The sequence below is a fragment of the Phocoena phocoena genome, chromosome 9 (assembly GCF_963924675.1).
Source record: "Phocoena phocoena chromosome 9, mPhoPho1.1, whole genome shotgun sequence".
NCBI lineage: Eukaryota > Metazoa > Chordata > Mammalia > Artiodactyla > Phocoenidae > Phocoena > Phocoena phocoena.
Genome location: NC_089227.1, coordinates 2,436,559 through 2,458,703, shown reverse-complemented (window position 1 = coordinate 2,458,703; position 22,145 = coordinate 2,436,559). Strand labels below are relative to the sequence as shown.

At 48.7% G+C, this 22,145-nt stretch overlaps 1 protein-coding gene across 1 annotated transcript in view; it reads left to right on the top strand.

Annotated features, from left to right (window-relative positions):
- The window catches only part of DDC (dopa decarboxylase), a 67,190-nt gene that overhangs the window by 28,018 nt on the left and 17,027 nt on the right, over window positions 1–22,145 (top strand). Inside the window, exons 7-9 of the mRNA XM_065884337.1 lie at window positions 10,171–10,237; window positions 15,887–15,981; window positions 20,702–20,769. Coding sequence (XP_065740409.1) covers window positions 10,171–10,237; window positions 15,887–15,981; window positions 20,702–20,769 — 230 coding nt within the window. The remainder of the gene's footprint in view (window positions 1–10,170; window positions 10,238–15,886; window positions 15,982–20,701; window positions 20,770–22,145) is intronic.

The window sequence follows — 22,145 nt, the reverse complement described above, 5'->3', positions numbered from 1 at the left end:
GCAGCTAGTTTTCTTGTGCACGGATGGGCTTTTTCCAGTGGGGAAGAAACAGTTGCTGTTACAACTGGAGGCTGGGAGCTGTCATGCCTGGTGTGATCATGGCATCAGCCGGTGTCTGGACTGGGACGTCAGGTGTGATGGCAGCTGAAAGGCTGTGATTGTGGCACTAGCCCCGTGAGGTCATCTGGCTGCACTTTGGGGTCATCTGGGGAGCTGTAAAGAATGCTGATGCCCAGACCTCGCTCCAGCCTCTCTGGGGATGGGACCAGGCGTTGGAGATGCTTCACAGCAATTTCCAGATTCTCCTGTGTACCCAGGATTCCATGCTCTGAGCCACACCTGTCAGTATCTGGGTATTTCCTAGTTGTAGAGCAATCTACATTCAACAGACTCAAGGGGCCATGTAGTAATAACTTCCACTACTTTTTAAGAGTTAATCTTTGAGACAAGCTTTTTTATCCAAAAAATTGTTTTGAGCGATTCAAATTTAGCGCCCTTTATTGAATATCTAACATGTAGGCTGGGAGAGGCACAGAGGGTATGATTTTATACACAATTTGATCCTGATTCGAGGAATTCCCAGAGGAATCAGGAGCATAAACAAATAATTGTGGAGACATCAACAAGATTCAGATTGTTGAGTTTTAAGATTTCTTTGTATATTTTGGACACCAGTGATTTATCAAAAGGTATGATTTGCAAATGTTTTTTCCAAGTCAGTGACCTGTCCTTTCATTCTCTGAAGTATCTATCACAAAGAATAAGTTTTTATTTTTAATGAAGTCCATCTCATCAATTTTATTTTCATGGAATATGTCATTGGTACCTAAACACTCATCACAAAACCCAAGATGTTCTAGCTCTTCTCCAGTGTTATCTTCTAGGAGTTTTATAGTTTTACATTTAGGTCTCTGATCCATTTTGCTCTGGTTTCTGTAAAAGGTGTAATGTCTGTGTCCAAATCCATTTTTTGTTTTTGCATGTGGATGTCCAGTTGTTCTAGTACCATTTGTTGAAAAGACTATCCTCTCCCCATTAAATTGCCTTTGCTCCTTTGTCAAAGATCAGGTGACCATATTTGTGTGTGTCTATTTCTGGGCTCTCTATTCTGTTCCATTGATCTGTTGGTCTGTTCTTTCCCCAATTTTACACTGCCTTGAATTGCAGTAGCTTTATAGTAAGACTTGAAGTCGGGTAGTGTCAGTCCTCTGACTTTGTTCTTCTCCCTCAGTGCTGCGTTGGGTAGGGAATTCCCTGGTGGTCCAGTGGTTAGAACTCGGCAATTTCACTGCCAGGGCCCAGGGCCCGGTTCAATCCCTGGTTGGGGAACTAAGATCCCGCAAGCCACGTGGCAAAATATATACATATATATTGTGTTGGATACTCTGGGTCTTTTGCTTCTCCTTATATACTTTAGACTTGGTTTGTCAATAGCCATAACATGATTGGCTGGAATTTTGAATGGAAGTTTATAGATCAAGTTAGGAAGTACCGAAATCTTGACAATACTGAATCTTCCTATCCATGTACATAGAATATTTGTCCATTTATTTAGATTTTTTTTTTTTACTTCTTTCCTCAGAATTTTATAGTTTTCCTCATATAGATCTCATACATATTTTGTTAGATTTTTACCTAAGCATTTCTCTCTCTCTCTCTGTCTCTCTAGTTTGGTGTTAATGTACATGGTATTGTGTTTCTAATTTCAAATGCAAATTTTTCATTGCTGGAATATAAGAAAGCAATTGACTTTTGTATATTATCCTTTATTCTGTATCTTCTTATAATTGCTTATTAGTTTCAGGAGATTTGGGGTTTGATTTTGATTTTGGTTTTTTTGGGGGGTGAGGGGGTAGGATATCTATATAGACAACCATGTCATCTTCAAACCAAGGTAGTTTCATTTTTCCCTCCCAATCTGTATATCTTTTAGTCCCTGTTCTTGTCTTACTGTAATAGGTAGAATTCCCAGCATCGTGTTGAATAGGAGTGGTGAAAGCAAATATCCTCGCCTCGTTTCTGATCTTATCAGGAAATCCTGTAGGTTCTCACTGTTAAGTGTGCTCTCAGGTTTTTAATAGATATTCTTTATCAAGTTGAGGAAATTCCACTCTAATCCTAAATTCGCTAAGAATTTTTTATTATAAATGGATGCTGGATTTTGTTAAATACTTTTTCTGTATCTATTGATATGATTGTGTGATTTTTTTCTTGTTTAGCCTTTTGATATGATAGGTCATATTAATTGATTTTCAATGCTGAATCGGCCATGCATACCTAGAATAAATCCCACCTGGTTATTATTTTTTATATATTATTGAATTCAATTTGCTAATATTTTGTTGAGAATTTTCACATCTATATCCATGAGATATTTGTCTACAGTTCTTTCTTGTAATGTCTTTATCTGACTTTGGAACTAGAGTAAGTCTGGCCTTACAGAATGAGTTAGGGAACATTCCCTTTTCTTCAATTTTCTGGAAGAGATTGTAGAGACTTTGTTTAATTTCTTTTCTTTTAAACTGAAATATAGCTGAGTTACAGTATTATATTAGTTTCAGTTGTACAACATAGTGATTCAGCATTTTTACGGGTTAATTCCATTAAAATTTATTACCATATAATGCGTATAATTCCCTGTGTACAATACATCCTTGTTGCTTATCTATTTTATACATAGTAGTTTTTATCTCTTAATACCCTACCCCTATCCTGCCCCTCCCCCTTCCCTCTCCCCACTGGTAACCACTAGCTTGTTTTCTTTTTTCTTTTTCTTTTTAATTAATTAATTAATTTATTTTGGGCTGCATTGGATCTTCGTTGCTGCATGCGAGCTTTCTCTACTTGCCGCTAGTGGGGGCTACTCTTTGTTGCAGTGCCGCGGGCTTCTCATTGCGGCGGCTTCTCTTGTTGCGGAGCATGGGCTCTAGGCGTGCGGGCTTCAGTAGTTGTGGCACGCGGGCTCAGTAGTTGTGGCTCGCAGGCTCTAGAGCGCAGGCTCAGTAGCTGTGGCGCACGGGCTTAGTTGCTCCGCAGCATGTGGGATCTTCCCGGACCAGGGCTCGAACCCAGGTCCCCTGCATTGGCAAGTGGATTCTTAACCACCGCTCCACCAGGGAAGCCCTAGTTTGTTTTCTATCTCTAGTTTAATTCCTTTCTTAAATATTTGGTAGATTTTACCAGTGAACAAAACTGGGCCTGCTGCTTTCTGTTATGGAAGGCTTTCAATTTACTGACTTTATTTCTTTAATAGATATAGGCCATCTTAGTCTGTTCAGGCTGCTCTAATAAAATACCACAGACTAGGTGCCTTATGAACAACAGAAATTTATTTCCCACAGTTCTGGAGGAAGGAAGTTTGAGATCAGGGTGCCAGGGTGGGCTCTGGTGAGGACCCTCTCCTGGGTGCAGACAGCTGACTTCTTGCCATGTCCTTACATGGAAGAAGGGGCAAGGGAGCTCTGTGTGGTGTCTTTTACAGGAGCACCAATCCTGTTCTCAAGGGCCCCACCCTCATGACCTAAGCACCTGCCAAAGGCCCAGCCTCCTAATACAAACAACTCTGGTTTCAAGGGTTTTGTGGAGGTGAGGGGGGGAACAGAAATGTTCAAGCCACGGTATAGGCCTATTGAGAGGATCTATTTTTCTTTATGTGAGTTTTTGTAGATTACATCTTTCAATGAATTGATCCATTTCATTCAGGTTTTCAAATTTGTGGGCATAAAGTTACTCATAATACTCTTGTACTACCCTTTTACCATCCATGGGATCAGTAGTGATGGTCCTTCTTTTATTTCTAATATTAGTAATTTGTGTCCTCTCTTTTTTCTTAGTTAACCTAGTTAGATGTTTATCAATTTTATCAATCTTTTCAAAGTACCGGCATTTGGTTTCGTTGATTCTCTCTATTGATTTCCTGTTCCTAATTTCACTGATGTCTACTCTAATTCTTATTATTTCTTTTCTTTTAGTTCCTTTGGACTTAATTTGCTCTCTATTTTCTAGTTTCCTGAGGTGGAAGCTTACATTATGGATTTAAAATTTCCTTTCTTCTCTAGTATATGTATGCATTTCATGCTATAAATTTCCCTCTAAGCATTATTTTCACTGCATTCCACAAATTTTGATAAGTCGTATTTTCATTTTCATTGAGTTAAAAATATTTTTAAAATTTCTCTTGAGACTTTCCCTTTGCCCTATATGGTAATTAAAATCTTCACTATGTTGTCTTTCAAGCCATGAACATGATATATCTCTTCGTTTATTTAAATCTCCTTTAATTTCTTTCATCATATAAGACTGTACATGTTTTGCTAGATTTATACCTACAGAATTATTTTTGAACAACTATAAATGGTATTGAATGTTTAATTTTGATGTCCATGTGTTTATTGAAGCTTATAGAAATAGAATTAATTTTTGTATGTTGATCTTGTATCCTGTAACCCTGCTAAACTAAGAGGGTTTTTTTTTAATGGATTTCTTGGGGGTTTTCTATCTAGATAATCATGCTATATGCAAATAGGTACAGTTTTACTTCTTCCTTTATGACCTGTATGCCTTTTGTTTCTTCTTCTTGCCTTTTTGCACTGGATAGAACTTCCAGTACTATTTGTATAGCAGGGATGAGACTGAGCATTCTTACCTTGTTCCCAATGTTAAGTGAAATGTATTTAGTTTTTCACCATTAAGTAAGATGTTATCTTTAGGTTTTGGTAGGTGTTCATTGCCAGGTTAAGAAAGTTTTTCTCTATTCTTAGAGTTCTGAGAATTTTTATCATAAATTCGTGTTGAATTTTGTCAGATGATTTTTCTACACTGATTGATATGGTCACGTGGTTTTCTTCTTTAGTCTGTTAGCAAGGCGGGTTACGTTGAATGTCAAATATTAAACCAGCCTTGCATTCTTGGACTAAATCTCACTTGTTCATAGCGTGTAATTCCTTTTATATATTGCTGGATTCCAGTTACTAATATTTTTAGGATTTTTGCTTCTCTGGTTATGAGTAATATTGGTTTGTAGCTTTCCTTTTTTATAGTCTTGTTCTGGTTTTGATGTCAGGGTAACACTGGCTTCATAAAAAGACTGGAGAAGTGGTTCCTTCCTCTTCTATTTTTCTAGAAGAGATTGTATCGACTGTACTTTAAACATCTGGTTTTGAATTTAGCGCTTCTCTATGTATGGGAAGATGCAAGAGTCTGGGCTCAGTGCAATCATTCCTTTGATATGCACCTTCACTGTCTAGGCTTTTCTCCGTCCTGAATTCCTTCAGGGTGCACAGCTGGGGGAGGCTGCAGTGCTGATGGCGTGATGGCCACAACATCCTTTGTTTACTGATGTGGCAGGTGACATTCTTGTCCACACTCTCATAATCTTGTGGTGGGACTTCAGAGGTAGTGCCGTGTTTCACTTTGGCTGCTACTCTGTGCCTTTGTGTTTACGAGGAGTTTGAAATAAGCATCATTTGTGAGCTCTTCAGGGTGGCCAAGACCTCTGTTGGAACATTCTGTGTGTGTCCTTTAAGAGGCATCTACACTTCCATCGACTACATTTTACGATCTCCATGGTGGGCTCTCTCATGCAAAAGGTGACAAGTTCATGGCCTTAAGAGTAGCAGGTGCCAGATACTTCCACTGATCGCATTTCAAAGCTTCTGGTGATGGAACAGGCAACAATTCATGTTAATTCACTAAGTCATTCACTTGTTTGACAAATGAACACCCTCCACGTACTGGGCCTGTGGGTGCTGAGATTAAGCGGGGGTGGGCCTCAAGGATCTTATTTGCTAAAGTGGAGACATTAAGGGAACAGTCGTTTGCGCCAAGGTAAATGTGAGCTGTGTTCGAAGTCCTGTGATTCAGAGCAGAGGGTTTCACGACTCATCAGAACTCACAGTCTGACCTGCATAACGTGCCTGTTTCCCTAGAGCACTTCCTGTACCAGCCCTGGGCATCTGTGGAGAGGCGTGGTCCCTTTCCTCCTGCAATGTTCCTGGAGGGAGACAGATGTATCCCTGATCTTATCTGATGAGGACTCTATGCATGTGGACAAGGGGTAGCGGGTACAATGAGTTTCGTAGGGGGTGTCAGTGAAGCCTTTGCTAAGAGGTAACACATAAGCCCAGTGTCCTGGAGGACGTGCGGGCATGTGCCTGTCTTGTGAGAGAAAACAGTACTGTAGGGCACAGAGATGTGAAAGATCATGGGATACAGGAGGTGATGCAGCTGTCTGTTATCTTAAAGGGGCAGTCAAGGGCCTGCGAAGCTGCAGAGAGAAGTCCGCCTGGATCGGGCAGGAGGGTAGCTTGAGCTTTGACACGTGGCTCGCTTATTCCCATTGAAACGAACGCGTGCTGGTTATCATTCTGCACATGCGTAACTCTGTGCCCAACCCTGAGTTGCGGACCCTGATGCCTCGATGTCTCAGGGAGCTTGCTGACCCTGGAGGTCTAGCCAGTTTCCGGAGGTCTGAAAGGCAAGTGAGGCTTTCCTAAGCAAACCAGCCACTCGGAGCCCACAAGCCCTGACCACCTCCTTCATGATTTCGCAAAGAGGCTGCAGCCCCTTCAAAGTCAAGACCCGCTGCTCAGATCAGGGGTACGTTGCGCAGATTTGAACAGGGAAATCAGAATCACTGCCCCTCCACAAACTCGCTGTGGCTTGTAATAAAGTTCCCTTTCTCATCTCGATGGTTTGCCTTCCTGACTTGCTAAGGTCAGGCCCGAGGGGGAGGGCGGAGCCTGCAGGGCTTGTATTAGAGCAGATCGGGCCCATGGTGAGGACGGCAGAGGAAAAGGAGGGGAGGGGACAGCGGGAGTAGCAGGACCGCCCCGGGCTCTCAGAGATGGGGCGCCCACACAGGCCCTGCCCATCTCCACCTGCCCAAATGTGATTAGGCCCCTGCAGAACGCCTGAAATCAGGTTAGCATTACTGAGTGAGCTGGGGTAATCAGAGCCCGGAGCGGAGCAGGTGCTGGGCTTGAGAGTGGTGTCTGAGAGTGAGGACAAGCTGACTCACAGCCACTAGAACACCAAGCACACAGGGCCCGCCCCTCCCCTCCCCTCCCCTCCCCTCCCCTCCCCTCCCCCTCCTCCCCTCCCCCCTCCCTCCCCCCCCCCGCCCCCTTCCAGCCCGCCTGGAACAGCCTCGCGAGAGCCTGGATCCCCGTGCCGCCCACGTGTGGCCCGGTGAGCCGCAAAGGGCTGGGGTCGGTTGGAAGGGCCTCGGGCACGGTCCAGCATGCTGCGTTCTCTAGGCGGCAGGACCAGAGTTCACGCACCTGGGCTCACCTTGTGGTCTGCTCCTGCCTGCGTGTCCCTGGACCAGCCCCCGACCCCGCCACAGGAGACTCACTTGAACCAACTGTAAAGTAGGGGTCCCTGAAGGCATCCAGGTCAGGAGGGTCGTGATGACTGGATATAATCTCTGCAAAGCTCCCAGGCCTGGCTGAGATGTGTTCTCTCCTGAGGCCACTCCTAGGACTGGGCATTTTCTTGTTGTTTTTATAGAATGCTCCATGCTCAGAACATAAACATCAATAACTACATAAAAACTAAGAATAGACGGTTTATATTAGCCAAATCTCATCACAAGAGACAAGCAGTACTAATATTTGGTGGAATCGTTCTAGACACACTCCTGTGTACACATTCATGGAAAATAATTTTAACAACAATTTAATAATTTTTAATGTTTAGTGTAATTTTAAAAACAGAAGGTATGGCATTTATTTCCATTAGAATTTAGCTGAGGAAAATGAGATGAAACTGAAGGAAGTGCTGAACTACAGAAGCGTCGTTCCTAAGAGACTCTTAAAATTGAGAAAATAAATGACAAGTGATATTAAGAAGGTTTAATCATCCTTTGGTTTTTTGAAGCTACGTGGTTTATGACATAGACAAAGCATTTTAAGAGTTCCGTGCTTTACCTACCAAACTAGGCCCCTTAGACAAAGCATTTTAGTATTCAGTTACATATTGCAAACACAAGAGAAAAATCGCTCACTGACTTGGATTCCCACTAAGTCATTTACCTTGTCAAGATGAAGCAGACGTGGAGAATGCTTGGCACTCGGACCAGGGAGGGGATGGGCACAGAGGCGGGGAGGAAAGGGGCTGAGAAGCCACGGGAAACGGTGAGGCTGGAAGGTCTACACCCGCAGACCTTAGGGTCTGGGCAGGTCCTGGTCTAGTGCGTTTGTGTTGTAAGTGAGAAAACAAAACCCCAGCAGGTGCCAATGTGATGCAGAACTGGGCCTCCAGTCCCGGCCTTTTTGCCCCAAATGCTGAGCTTCAATGTCTGTGTATTCATCTTGCCTTTTTATTTTCTGTGTTGCTGATGCCTGGATGTCTTAAGGACCTTGCTGACCCTGGAGGTCTAGCCAGTTCCTGGAGAGCTGAAAGGCAAGTGAGCCTCTCCTAAGCAAACCAGCCACCCGGAGCCCACAAGCCCTGCCCACCTCCCCTTTACGAGTCTCTCACACTCCAGGCCACACTTCTCCTTCCCCGATCCCCCCAGAGCCAAGGACCAGACAACCAGGGCAGTCCCTGTGCTTCACAGCCTGCTGAAATCATCTGAAAGAGTTCACACTTGTCAATCCTAAGCCTGCCTGCTCTGGCCTCACCTGTTCCTTTCTGCGGGAACCCATAGTTCCCGCCCACCTTTTCCCTTCCCTCTGCCTCCTGACTGACACTGACGCTTCCCTGTGTGGCTCTGCATGGCATGGCATCCCCTCTCCCCATGGGTGTAACGAGCTATCTTTTTAGTGGCAATGTCCTCCCAACCTGTTGGCCTCGCCACACCTGAATAGCAAAGCAACACTCTCTCTGGCCCAGGTGACTGTGTCAGCTGAGCCATCACAGAGCGGAACCCATGCCCCCCCTGGCCAGAGCACTTTGACTCTCTTTGAAAGACACATTTGGTTTTCAGGTCAAATGCAGGTGGTTGCAGGCGAAATGCACCAGAGAGGCCTCCAACTGGGTTCTCAGATTTCCTAGCTTGCTGTTTCCGACCTGTGTGTCTCTCTTCTCAGGGCACAGAGCATTGCTGGGGGCTCCATAAAGGCCACACAGATTGAATGAAATTTCACAGCCTTATCACATCGAAAGAGAAATTTCATTATCCAGACTGTGCCCGCCATTGTAAATCAATTAGGCTCTTTGGTTTGGAAACATAAGATGCTTTTTGATCATTTGGAGAGCGTTTGCATGCAGCAAATGTTTCAGCACCTATTCTGTGCCAGCAAAGTGTGAGTTCCTAGCAACACAAAGAAATAAGACGTAGACCCTGATTTCAAGAGTTTCATGGGTCAGGAGGGAGAGACAGCCTCATGAGTGGGAATTTACAAGTCAGGTGCGCAGGTGTGATCACAGAGCTGCAGGGCGCTCAGGGGGCAGAAGTGAGACGGCAGAGAATTCCCAGCCACGTCTCCCAGCTGGGTGACCAATTGTTCTCAAAGCTTTCTCGGGACACCCTTTAAGAATTCTTTTCAGGGTCGGGAGGGCTTTCTGGTGAATTTCCTTAGGAGAGCAAAGCTCCATCTTTTGAGGGTTGAAGTTAATCTTTGGGAACAGTTTCATTCAGAGAGAAGGGCAGCAGGTGAACACGAGTGAGTGATGCCGTTGGTCCAACTCTGAGCTGACCCGGAGGCTGATCCAGAAGAAGCATCGCACGAGGTCTGGAGCAGCCCCAGCCAGGCCGATGACGTGCGCATCATTCTGTGTGCTTGCTCTGCACACACACACACACACACACACACACACACTCAACTAAGAAAATCCAGACTCCCTACTTCATGGAAGGAATGATATCCCTATAGTCAATATACACACTTGTATCAATAAAGCGGAACACAGGGAACGCTGTTCACACGGTCCGGGCCTTCCTTCCCGTCCCTCGGCATCCTGGGAAATCTGTGCCAGTGCCCTTTGTAATCTCACAGTCTAGTTTTCTGTTACCAGCTCTGTTTCTCTCAACCTGTTATGATGCTTCCATGCAAATATTAAATACGTAGCCACAGACTCACCTCTCCATCCAGCACACGTTCAGCCAGCACGTGTATGCAGGCTGTGGGCCCCATCTGGGTAGGGGTGGTAGCTGTGTGTGTGTGTGTAGGGTACGACAGTGACTACGATGCAGGGCTGAAAGGACCTCTGCTTCCTGCTCTCCAGGTGGTGGCCACGCTGGGGACCACGTCCTGCTGCTCTTTTGACAACCTCTTAGAAGTGGGTCCCATCTGTAAGTATCTGATTAAAATTTTCTTTTGGAAAATGGTCTCAGTATCCGGGGACTTCAGTAGACTGCCTCTTTGGTCTCTCCTTCATAATATTAACTTCATATCATAATGTAGTATATAGAAGGTAATATAATTATATAGTAATAAAATATATTCATATAATATTAACATTGTTAAACTTATTGCAGGATAGTTTGCCAAACGCTTCTCGTGTTTACAATGACAAAAACCTCCTTAGCTTGAACCCCATAAACTCAGAATTCGGGCTAATTGGACAAAAGCTAAGCTTAGCTGTACCAACACGCTATTGGTAAGAAAACTATAACAGTGATGACAGATTACAAAGGCTGTGTTGCCCCCGGTTGAGGGGAATCAGCTCTTCAGACTCTCAGAGGGTCGTGTGTGTGATGGCAGGAGAATTTTCTGTCCTTGGAGTAGGTCTTCCAGCATCTTGTTTTGCCTTTTTGGAATTCCTGAATATAATTGAGCAAATTAAAGTGATTAAGCAAATCAATATCAAAAAACGGGATTTCTCCTAAGAAGAGTGTGTGCTTCGTGTGTTTGCCGGGCCCCCTCACCTCCCCCGCACTGGAGCACTGAGGTTTTCTCCAAGAGACAAGAATTCAGAGAATTCAAAGGTGAGCCCTGAATAAGCGGCTTCTTTAAGCTGAGGCCCTGGGAACTCAGCAGGCCCAGGAGGTTTTCTGTGGCCAGAAAGCCTTTCCTCAGGCAGGGGTCCTGGCTTGTGACCCACCCCTCCTCTGTCCTCGGGGCAGGAGGGCCTGTCCCACCGCTGCAGGCGGAGCTGCTGCCCGGGGAAGGGGAGGGCCGGGTGGCAGGAGTCATCGGAAGGGTCTGGGTGTTTCATGGCCGAGCTGAGGCTTGTGCCACTGGGACCTGGCTCACTGCCCGTCTGTGGAACCCCAGCGGTCTCTCGCCTCTCCTCACCTGGGTCTGCCTGTGGACCACACTCAGGGCTTGCGGGAGTGGACCCTCTCTCCCCCGGTGTGAGTGAAGTCTGATGGAGTGCGCGGGGCAGGGCTCTGTCACAGGCAGCCGTGGTGCAGCCTGGGCCACCCTTGAAGCCGTGTGGCTCAATTCTGAGCTGCGTCCCCATCTGCGAAGTAGACATGGAAACATTTATTGTAAAGCGATGGGATTCTGAGTGGACGAGTTAATGCACGGAGAGGGCGTGAGACAGAGTGAGAGAGGAGGGCTTTCTTGGTGGCGCAGTGGTTGAGAGTCCGCCTGCCGATGCAGGGGACACGGGTTCGTGCCCCGGTCCGGGAAGATCCCACATGCTGCGGAGCGGCTGGGCCCGTGAGCCATGGCCACAGAGCCTGCGCGTCCGGAGCCTGTGCTCCGCAACGGGAGAGGCCACAGCAGTGAGAGGCCCGCGTACCACACACACAAAAAAAAAAGAGCGAGAGAGGAGCCTTTGTGCTTTGAGGGACGTGGAGCCGGTGGCTCGTTGGTCAAGTGGCCGCTGGTGTGGCCTGGCCCGTTCCCATGGGCTCCGCCACTGTGACCGTGGCAGATGTCTGTCCGAGCAGCTGGCCGAGGCAGGGCTGCAGGGCCGGGGGCTGGGAGCCGGGAGGAGGGACAAGCCAGTCGTGGCTGCAGCGGTGGCCTCATGAGCTGCAAACCCTGGACCCAGGCCAAGGCGCTGAGCCCCTGGACTCAGATGTCAGGCCGGGAGCTGGACGTCCTGGCCCGCGGCCGGCTGATGTCACTCCGGGGCCATGGGATTAGAGGGCCGGGTCACCTGCCGGGCACAGCCCGCAGGGTCCTGCCGCCCCAGCGCCGGCTGTCCTGATGTCCTGGGGCTCCCCCTGCGCTCGGGCCTGGGGGCCATGGGAAGACCTGGATCGGTGATGCGTACGGTGCCAGATGCCGAGGCTGTTCTGGGCAGGCGTGGCGAGTGCCACAACGCTCCACTCGCTGCCGAGGTTTATCCACGAAGCCGATTTGGGCAGTTCTGTTCATTACCAGCCATGCTCTTACTAATCATCGCTGGTGACTTGACGGTGAATGAGCGCCTTTCACCTGCTTCCCCTCCTCTGACGTCATTTACTTGAGTAGCCAAATATTTAGCATCCTTTAACTTCAGACAGGACCAGGCCCACCTTGTTCTCCCGTGCGGTTGGACTACACCATTAAAATAATTCACATTATTTATCTGCGCACCACCGTGTGACCAAGAGAGCACGTCAAAACTCGGTTTTCTCCCAACTGCTGCTTTAGGAAAGACACTTTCTGTTTAGCTCCTTTCCAAACAATTTGCCAGAGAGACTGTTTCAGTTGGTCCTCCTGGACCAGTCAGTGGAATTTCCTGGCAGATTTTATTGAGAACAGGATGAGAAACAGAAAGCAGAGAGTTGCAGGGCTTCCCTGGTGGCGCAGTGGTTGAGAGTCTGCCTGCCGATGCAGGGGACACGGGTTCGTGCCCCGGTCCGGGAGGATCCCACATGCCGTGGAGCGGCTGGGCCCGTGAGCCATGGCCGCTGAGCCTGCGCGTCTGGAGCCTGTGCTCCGCAACAGGAGAGGCCACAACAGTGAGAGGCCCGCGTACCGCAAAAGAAAAAAAAGAAAGCAGAGAGTTGCAGGTAGACAGGCAGGCAGTGTGAAAGTGGGAAGCGGGGGTCCCAGGGGTGTGGCAGGGGGAGGGGTGCCTGGTGGGTCTGTAGCTGATGGTGCCGGAGGCCTGTCTGCTCCTGTCCACGGGGGCCTCGAAGGGAAACAGGCAAGGCAGTCGGGGCCCGACAGGCACAGGGGCTGCCCCTTCCCTCTTGGACGCATCAGAAACCTCCCCGTCGAGGCGGCCTTGCCTGCGTGCTGGGTGGGCCTCGTCCTGGGGCATGCGACTCCTGTGCTCTGGCCTTGGGGTCTCAGTGACCCCTGACCCTTACAGATACCCACCGTATTCGGTGGGCACGGAAGGCAGGTTGTGCTGATCACACGTAAGACTTGGGATGCAGAGGTGGTGCTCGAGGCTCCCCTCCCCGTGGAGAGAAGAGAAGCCCATTGGGAATCCACTCCCCACGGGTGTCTGGAAGCTCCTCCTGCAGGGGTTTTAGGCCAACTACACGGTTAGAGGGAATCCAGTCCCTCAAAGGCTGTCCCTGGTCCTGACACCAGCTCCAAGGTCAGGGCTTCCAAAGCTTCCCTCAGGTTTGATGCTCCACACCTGAGAGCATACTTGTGGTTACGGTTTATGGCAGGAGCAGGTGCCTGGGGTAGAGTGGGGAAGGGTCCAAACTTGGGGCTTCGGGTCGTCCTCTCCTGTGAAGTCACCCTGGGTCCCCCCAACCAGCCCCGATGCATGACAGTAGGCCCAGAGAGCGGCCCTCCCTGCCTGGGAAGCTTGCCGAGCCTTCGGTGTCAGGGTTTGTACTGGACTGTGTCACACGCTGGCCGGGAGGCTGCCCTCCTTCCCCAGCCCGTCCCGGACATCCAGCTCACCTTTCGTTCCCAGTCCTTCAGGACTCAGGACTGACATGGAATGGCCGTCTGGGGGCCACAACTTCTCTCAGGCCAGGCCTTCCAGGGGCTAGAGGTCCCCTCCCTGGAGCCGAGGGCAAAGGCCAGAGCTCTTCTGGGGTAAGGCTAGTTCTCTCTGGCACCTTCTTTCTGGTGCCCCGCTTTCGAAACCCTGAGCGGCCCCCCATCATTCCCCACACACTGCCCCTCTTGGATCGCCCGTATCCTCTGGAGTGACAGAGACTTGGGGGCTGGCATCGTTACAGCCCTGTCCTGGGGGTTCAGGGTCAGATCTCCTCTCCTCCATCTGTCCCGGGGTAGGCCTGGATAAAGTAAGGGGGTGTGGGTTTTACTGTGTTAAAGCATCCCTCTCTCAGGGTGAGGGCCGAGGGGGAAGGAGAGCCCGTCTGCAGCTCCCAGACTCCGTCCCCTCCTCCAGCCCTCACGGCTGTGTCCCTCCTGCCTTGTCTGCCTGACCCTTCGCTGCTCAGTCCTGAGCCGGACGCAGTCAAACTCCACCCAAGCGCCTCCGTCAGAAAATGCAGCGTCCCTTAGCAGCTCCCACGGCCCCGAGGAGAGCACAGACCTGCATTGAGATTTTGTGTCTATCCTGCACATGCGTCTGAAGCGTCTCCCTCCCCTCAGCGGGTCTGAGCTGTAGCAGCAACAGATGACAGCACTGCTGCAGCAGTGGCGGCCGTCCTGTCCTTTCCTGATCCCCTTTCTCCCTTCCTGGCTCACGGCCACATCCATGGGGGGCTCCACGGGCACCTGGGGAGGCTGGTCTGAGTGCAGCGATGAACCCGTAAGACGTGCTTTAGGCTCACTCAGCGTGACCCTCTGTGGCGATATCACCACCCCCCGGACACATTTGATCCTGATGCAGCCAAAGGCTTCATCCCTTCCATCCTGAAGATCAAACTGAATCAAGGCTTTGAATTGCCTCTTCTGTCTTTTATCAGCAGAGCTCAGAACCACCCCTCACACCTCATAGCGTCGTGTGTGATGAATCGGCCTCCCGCACGCAAAAGTGAACCGTGAATCCATCCACCAGCACAAATGCAGGTGTCGACGGACCCCTGCCAGGGTGCCCTGATCTGGTGCTCCTGGGGCAGCTCAGCCCCTGGAAGGGACGGACGCCCACCCCTTGCTGCAGACCCACAACCTCTCCTGATTGCGTATTTCACGGCCGTGGGCAGTCTACAGCACGGAGGCAGGAAATAATCACGGGGATCCCGTTGCTCCTCTAGGAGCGAGTCTGTCCTAGCGTCGTGACGGGCACATACGAGTGTTACCTAGTTTTTCCCTCAAGGTCTGGGTGCTGTTTCATCTCCATTTGCTGAGAGGGGAACAAGCTTGCAGGAGGGCAGTAAGACCACAAGGTGGCTGGGTGGCTGGAGATGGGAGTTGAGCCCAGATACGCTCGAATTGAGGGAGCACATTTATTTTTTATTTTACTTTTTTTTTGGCCGCACCATGTAGCATGTGGGATCTTAGATCCCCGACCAGGGATCGAACCCGTGTCCCCGGCAGTGGATGCTCGGAGCCCTAACCACTGGACCGCCAGGGAAGTCCCGAGGGACCACATTTAGACCGGACTCTATCCCAGCTCAAAGTCAGGCAGCTGCCCTTCCCGCGAGACTTTTCCAGTACGGCTGGAACACAAAAATCTCATTTATGAAGGGAGCTGAGAATGATCTCAGGAAGCGTAAAGCAGGTGACTGAACTTCCTGGAGAGACCAGTGTCCCAGCCTTAAGAGATGCTTGTGGGAAGGATTTCAGACCCAAGAGAATCGAGGAGAAAGTTCCCCGAGGGTGGGGTGGGGAGGGCAGAGCATGGCACCTGCCTGGCGTAGATGTGGGTGGACAGGCCGCTGGTGTGGGGTAGGCTGGTTCCTTGGGGCTCTGCTGGGCATGAGGGTCAACACCGAGGGTCAGGGGTTCCCCTCACCTCCACGCATTCTCTGAGCTCTGGTCCCCGTGCCAGGCACCGTCGGGGACAGTAGCACACGGCCTCTGCCTCAGCATCACTGCTTGTCAGGGATGCAGACATCAGGCCAACAAACGCTCTTGACAGACTGTATTTGAGAAGATGCTGGGCTGGGACAGGTGCTCTGACCCCGGGATGAGGGCGGCCCTCCGAGTGCTCACAGGTCGCTTCTGGGCTTCAGGTCGCGAGGAGGACGTGTGGCTGCATGTGGACGCTGCCTACGCGGGCAGTGCCTTCATCTGCCCCGAGTTCCGGCATCTTCTGAATGGAGTGGAGGTGAGTACGCTCTTCCACAAGAGCGTTTTTAAAAGGTATCCTGTGACCAGTGACTTCTCCTTACGAGGATGTGACATTTATAATTTTTACTACTGTGGTTCGTTTCAGCAAATGACTTCCAAACCAGTTTCTGTGATGAGTGGAGGTTACACTTCCCTGTGACAAGGGGTGAGAACCTTCCCGATCATACAGCCTTGTCTTCTCAAAATACACCTGACGTTTACACTATTTCTCCGTCTGCAAATCCTGGGCAGAGCTATCATGATAGGATAGAGTCGAGCTTACAAACGGTGGGAAACTGTTTAGGAAAAATATAAAATCAGAATGAGTTTCAGACCAAGGGATATTTTTTTTAAAAAACAACCTGCAATTCCATGGGATCTGGATCAATAGTCATGTTCTGATCACGCAACTGAGTATGATGTCCACTTTCACTGAGATGGAAGAAACAGCCACCAGTGCGTTGAAATGTCCTGAGCGCTTTCAGAATTTGGAAAACATGGCCTGTAACGCCAGCTAAAGCATCTGCTGCTTTAGAGAAACAGCCACCAAAACGACTGACAGATGCTCTGCTTCTCCAGGGTGCAGAGTTAACACTAAGTGATGAGCTGTTTCAGGCTGGAGCCGGGTTTCACTGTCGGCAGCTCGCGGGGCAGGAAGTTCCTCCTTGCCAGGGACTCAGATGTACATGCCATGAAGGGTCCAGGGTGGCAGACTTTGTCAGTGAGCGGGGGAAGAGGATAGTAAATCAAAGGAGGCCAGTAATGGCTTCGTGCTCAGAGGCAGGGTTTTCTCGAGACCTTGACCTCACGAGGTGCGTGGTCTTGGGCCTTGGACAGCCTGTTTGCATCCTGGCTTTGCCTTAGGACCAGCCATGTCCCCTCGGGCAGGCTGGTATCCTCTCCCCACCTCACAAGATGGATTTCGTAATCATGCCTCCTTTGAGGGGTTGTTTTAAGCATCAGAGAAGTTAACCATATTTCAAGGGCTGAGAAGCAGCGTCTGCATACAGCAAGCTATGCACGCATTCCACACCACTGTCATTTTTCACCGCGACCTGGAGAGACCATCCCTCCAAACCTCCCTCTGCTCTCTTGCCTTCCGCCTATCAATTTTCTAGTGACTAATTTGGATTCTCATAACAACATAATACCAGCAAAGTGGGTGTCAGAGGCATAGAATACAAAATTCCCCTCTTTGGGGATGAATAATGCCTTTATCGCTAATGAATGACGGCGCATTCTGGTTTATAGCTCCCTCACATCCATCCATTTATTCACTCGTTCATTCAATAATTACTTATTGATCACTGAATGTGTGCGAGGGCTTAGATCAATCCTCGGTGGGTAAATAGAGCTTCCAGAGACCTCTGGAAATATTGGGAAGGGGTGTAGTACATGAGAACTTCTGGTAACGGGAAGCTCACACTGGCCCCTATAGTTCATTCAATAATTACTTATTGATCACTGAATGTGTGCGAGGGCTTAGATCAATCCTCGGTGGGTAAATAGAGCTTCCAGAGACCTCTGGAAATATTGGGAAGGGGTGTAGTACATGAGAACTTCTGGTAATGGGAAGCTCACACTGGCCTCTATAGTTCATGGCTGGTAGCTAGTTAGGTGGGTGTTTGATGCTAGGAAGTGAAGAATAAATCTCTGTACCATGTAAATACCTTTTGTTGTGGTCCTATGGTCTTGTGTGTGACGATGCACATCACTGGGAATGTCTGTCCCTATGGTCTCCAGGGACCAAGGATATTCAAAATATTCATCTGGGAGGTATGTGCCCCTCCCAAGGCCTGGTCTTTTCTAACTCTGAGTATCAGGTGTAGAATCTCACGATCTGTCCCCCTTACACTCTTCTCTTCCCCATGAACCCACAGCTCGAGGTTTCACTTTCATGGGGGTGTCCAATTGTCAGACCACCCCCGTGGTGGGGCTGCAGTGAGATCCTATCAGCAGCAGACAGGATTTCATACCCAACAATGAGTCATTGCCATCTGTCCTCCTGTGGCCACTGGTCCCTGGGCTGGGAGGGCCTGCTGGTCAGCTCGCAGATAAGGGGTGCAATATCCCGTCTGGCCCAGCCCTTCCTTGCAGATAAGAACCTTCCTCTCCATCAGCCGGAAGAAAACGTTGCAGTGCGTAATGAAAGACGTCTCCACAGATCAGCCCCCAGGAGGGAACTAATAAAATGCCAAGCAAACAAAGCCCCTTCTTTCACCTTCTGTTTCCCATTATCAACAAATGAAACTTGTCATTTCCTGTCTCTTTCTCAATATTGCTTTTATTGGAACCTCGAGGGAAATGAATCTGCTCCCCCAGAGCGGGCAGACGGGTGAGGTTGCCATTGGTGACCACGCATCTCCCTGTCGGCCCCTCCTGGCTACCCCCCTCTCCCTTCCCTCGTTGGGATGGAGAAGAGGTGTCCCACGGCCTTGGGGAGACTTCGAAGCTTCCCGGCCCCCTACGAGGTTCCTCCCAGCTGGGGCCTTGCCATGGCCGCTGCCATCATTCTGCTTCAATTATAGATGCAGCCATGTGGCCTCCAGGTGGACCCAGGTCCTGTTCATCAGCCAGAGGATATGCCAAGAGCCGGCGCTCTGATAATCGTAAGGGCTCGCCACTTGTGATGGCTCAGTGAAAACGCAGACTGCCCTCCTTGGCCAGTCTCGGTGGTTGAAATCTCTCATTCTTCTACTTGAAAATGGGATGACACTTGAACTTGAACCTAGAGCCAGCTGTTGGCAGTTGTTACCACTGGCATCCAGGAAGGGACCCTGTTACTGTTATGAGTACGATGAATGTGGATGGTGTCTTTAGAAATAAAGGAGAAAGCATTTAGATAAACGGGAACCGTTGTTGATCTATTACATCAATGTGGGTAAAAGAACCAAACCCATTAAATGAAAAAAATGGGCTGAGCCTGATTACTATAGATTAGCTATGAAATTTTCACTCTCCCATTGCTGATCATGATACATACAGTCTGAGAACTTGGCCAGTTCATAAAGTTGAGGAAACTTATGCATAAAGTATTTCCCAGGCCAGATCGGCCCAGTTGTCTGACAGAGCACCTGTGAATTAAAATTTTGATTATTCCGAATTGTCTAGTAGTTTGAAATGTGGATACATTTTATGTGACTTCAGACTGCAAATTTGAAAGCATGCAACATAAGCCATGAATTACATCTCATTTTTATGTGGGAGAGTAGAACTGTGAATCTCTCCAATTAAAAATGAATTGGGACTCACAGTTTCAAAGCAGGCAAGCCCCCCCAAATATGAACTGTGTCTGTGTTGCTGCCAGGGTGGGTCTCCTCACGATGACAGAAACTTCCCATGACCTTTGGCGGGGTCGGGCTCCGATTATGCTTTGAAATTCTGCACATTTTCAATTATCCAGGGTCCTCGAAATGCATCCCTTGATCCAAGTGTGATAGCCCTACACCAAATTAGGTTTAACACATACATAATAGGAAGGCTCTAGATACTATCTCATTCCAATCCCTCACTTATAAATTCCTGTAGGAAAATGTTGCTGCCATATCAGTAGACAAAGGATGTTGTAGCCATCAAGCCATCACATTACAGCCGCCCTGAAAGTGAGCCCTGAGGGAACTCAGGATGGGAAAGCACAGGACACTGGCCCCAGGTAGCTGAGGTGCCATCAAAGGGATGATGTCAGTGAGCCCAGACTCTTGCATCTTCCCATAGATGCATAGAAAAGAGCTAAATTCCTTCACTTGAGATGTCTGGTTTTCTTTAATTAACAGTAATCTTTTGATGTTCCCACTACCTGGTCTTTGTTGCAAAAACCCCTCTAGATCCTGGCTCCCCCCTTGCCTCTTCAGAGCAGTCCCTCAGAGCTACCTGAGATGCTGTCTTCTGGGCTTGAAGTTCTCGGACAGTCCGCCAAAAAAAACATAACTCAACTTTTATGTTGTGCATTTTTTTCAGTCGGCAACCTGGTACCCTTCACGTCCAGCGGACCTCAGCGTCGCTCTGGTTCTGTGGGTGTCTCTCTGCAGGGCACACCCTCCCCTGAGGCACATCCCAGCCCGGCTCAGCCAGTCCCTTCCCTCCGCCTCTGAGCGGGGAGCCAGCTTGAGGGCTACCTGGCGGTCGTTTTCATATGGCCCAGGGACTGTTCTCTTGCCAGGTCTCCCCGCTTAACCAGAGCTGCAGGAGGTCAGTAGCCATTTTCTCATCACGTGGTTCCCTGGGCCACCGAGCTGGCTGGCTTTCCAACCACGGAGCAGCGACAGTCTCAGTGTTTGCACTGGACGGTTTCCGCGTCACCCTCGGGAGCTGCACTGAAGAGTTTGTGGCTGTGATTGCACGCCTTCCCCACGAAGCAGAACTCCCATCCAGGCCACACGGACAGGCGGTTGTGCCCGGAAGCCAACCCCGATTCTCTGGCTCCAAAGCTCTCTTCCTCCCCTTGCGCTTCAGCCCAGAATCACATCTACATTAGCTTCATGTTTCATGAGACAGGATTTGAAAATGAAAGAAAAGAGGCTCAGGTAGGAGCGGTGGCTGCCCAGAACTTCCCAAGTGCCCTCGAGCCCCAAACCCCACGGTTCAGCTGCTTCCCTTCTCCTCTGTCTGGTCATGTTGGTTTTCATCTGAGACTGCAAACTGTTAATTACTATGCACGAGGTCTTGTTTTATAGCTAAACATTAACAACTGTTTTCTTTTTGTTATTATTCCTTGGCAGTATGCAGATTCATTTAACTTTAATCCCCACAAATGGCTTTTGGTGAATTTTGACTGCTCTGCCATGTGGTAAGTTGCCCTGTTCATTAGATGTCAATTACCCTGCAATTACACGGCTCCTTAGAATAGTTTATGCGAAAGAAACCTGGCAGGTGAGGTGCCATTGCTGGCGAAGCACATACATCACTTACTGCTTGCCCGCGTTTCTGAGCCATGGGTGGAATGCTTGCTAAATCTTACCCTGTTGTATGCTGTTATCTAGAACATAGTGGCACCAGAAAAGAGGATAACAGAGAAAATCTCTGTTCTAATGTATCTAGTGTTAATAAAAACAGTGCTTAGTAACCTTAGCACATATTTCTAAATCATTTGCTTCTATGTTTTTATTCGTAAATGTTTCATAAATCTAAGTCTATATGCCTAAAAGCATTTGCTGAGGAAAAATAAAAGCAATTCTGTTTTCTAAGCAGTTTCCTGAAAATTCTTACCAGCAGTACCGGCATCACATTGGTTATCTCTAGAGCAAGAAAAAGGAATTCCAAACTTCCAAAATGAAAGTGGCTGGTATTTCACTACATTGATAATATTTAAAGAAATCATGATGACTGGGAGTGGAAAGGGATTTTACTAGAAACTAGTTCTTCTGAGTTTTTTAGAGGAAGAAGGTGGTTAATGAATCTTGAGATCAGGAGGCTTTGCATGAATTTTGTGCAAAATTGTTCACTGTGTAATTCAGTGAATGGTTTTCCACCTTAGAAAGGTGAGGAAACCAGCTCTCACGTAATCCGGCTAAAGTCAGTTCACCACGTAATCAGTTTCCCTTGAACTCTGTCTAAAGATAGACTACATGTTCAGTGTTTCACTTCTGTTTAAATCAATTTCTCTTTTTTGTCAGTCTTTGACCCAAACTCTGATACATGATTTTAAAACCCATTCATATTTGGGCTACAGTTTTTCTGAAATGTTAATAAGAACCGATAAAAGATACCGCTTTTATGAATGTTAGTATTCTTGTGGTTGTGTTTGTCTATTTTACCTGGATCGGAACACTTTAAGGCTAGTTTTTGCAGCGTGTCAAAACTCCCTTTCTTCAAACTTTAATTTGGGTTGAGATGTAATTCTGTTTTGCTGGGGTGTTGGGTCGGGTGCAAACACTGTCCGAGGGAACTGATGGGTGGATTGTGGGTCCGGAGCACCCAGCTGGCATGGGGCCGGCAGGGGTCCCCGAGGCCTCTGTTCTGTGAGGAGGGGTGCTGGCCTCAGAGCAAGTTAACTGGCAGCTAAGGGATCCTTAGCTAAGGCATTTGGCAGAAAAAAGCCACAGAGCCAGCCTGGACAGACCAGCTGACGGCTGATGGGGGAATGGAGCGAGGTGAGCCCAGAGGGGCCTGTGGTAAGCCGTGATGTTCCATTCATTTCCTGGGTAAAGTAATAGCAAAAATGGA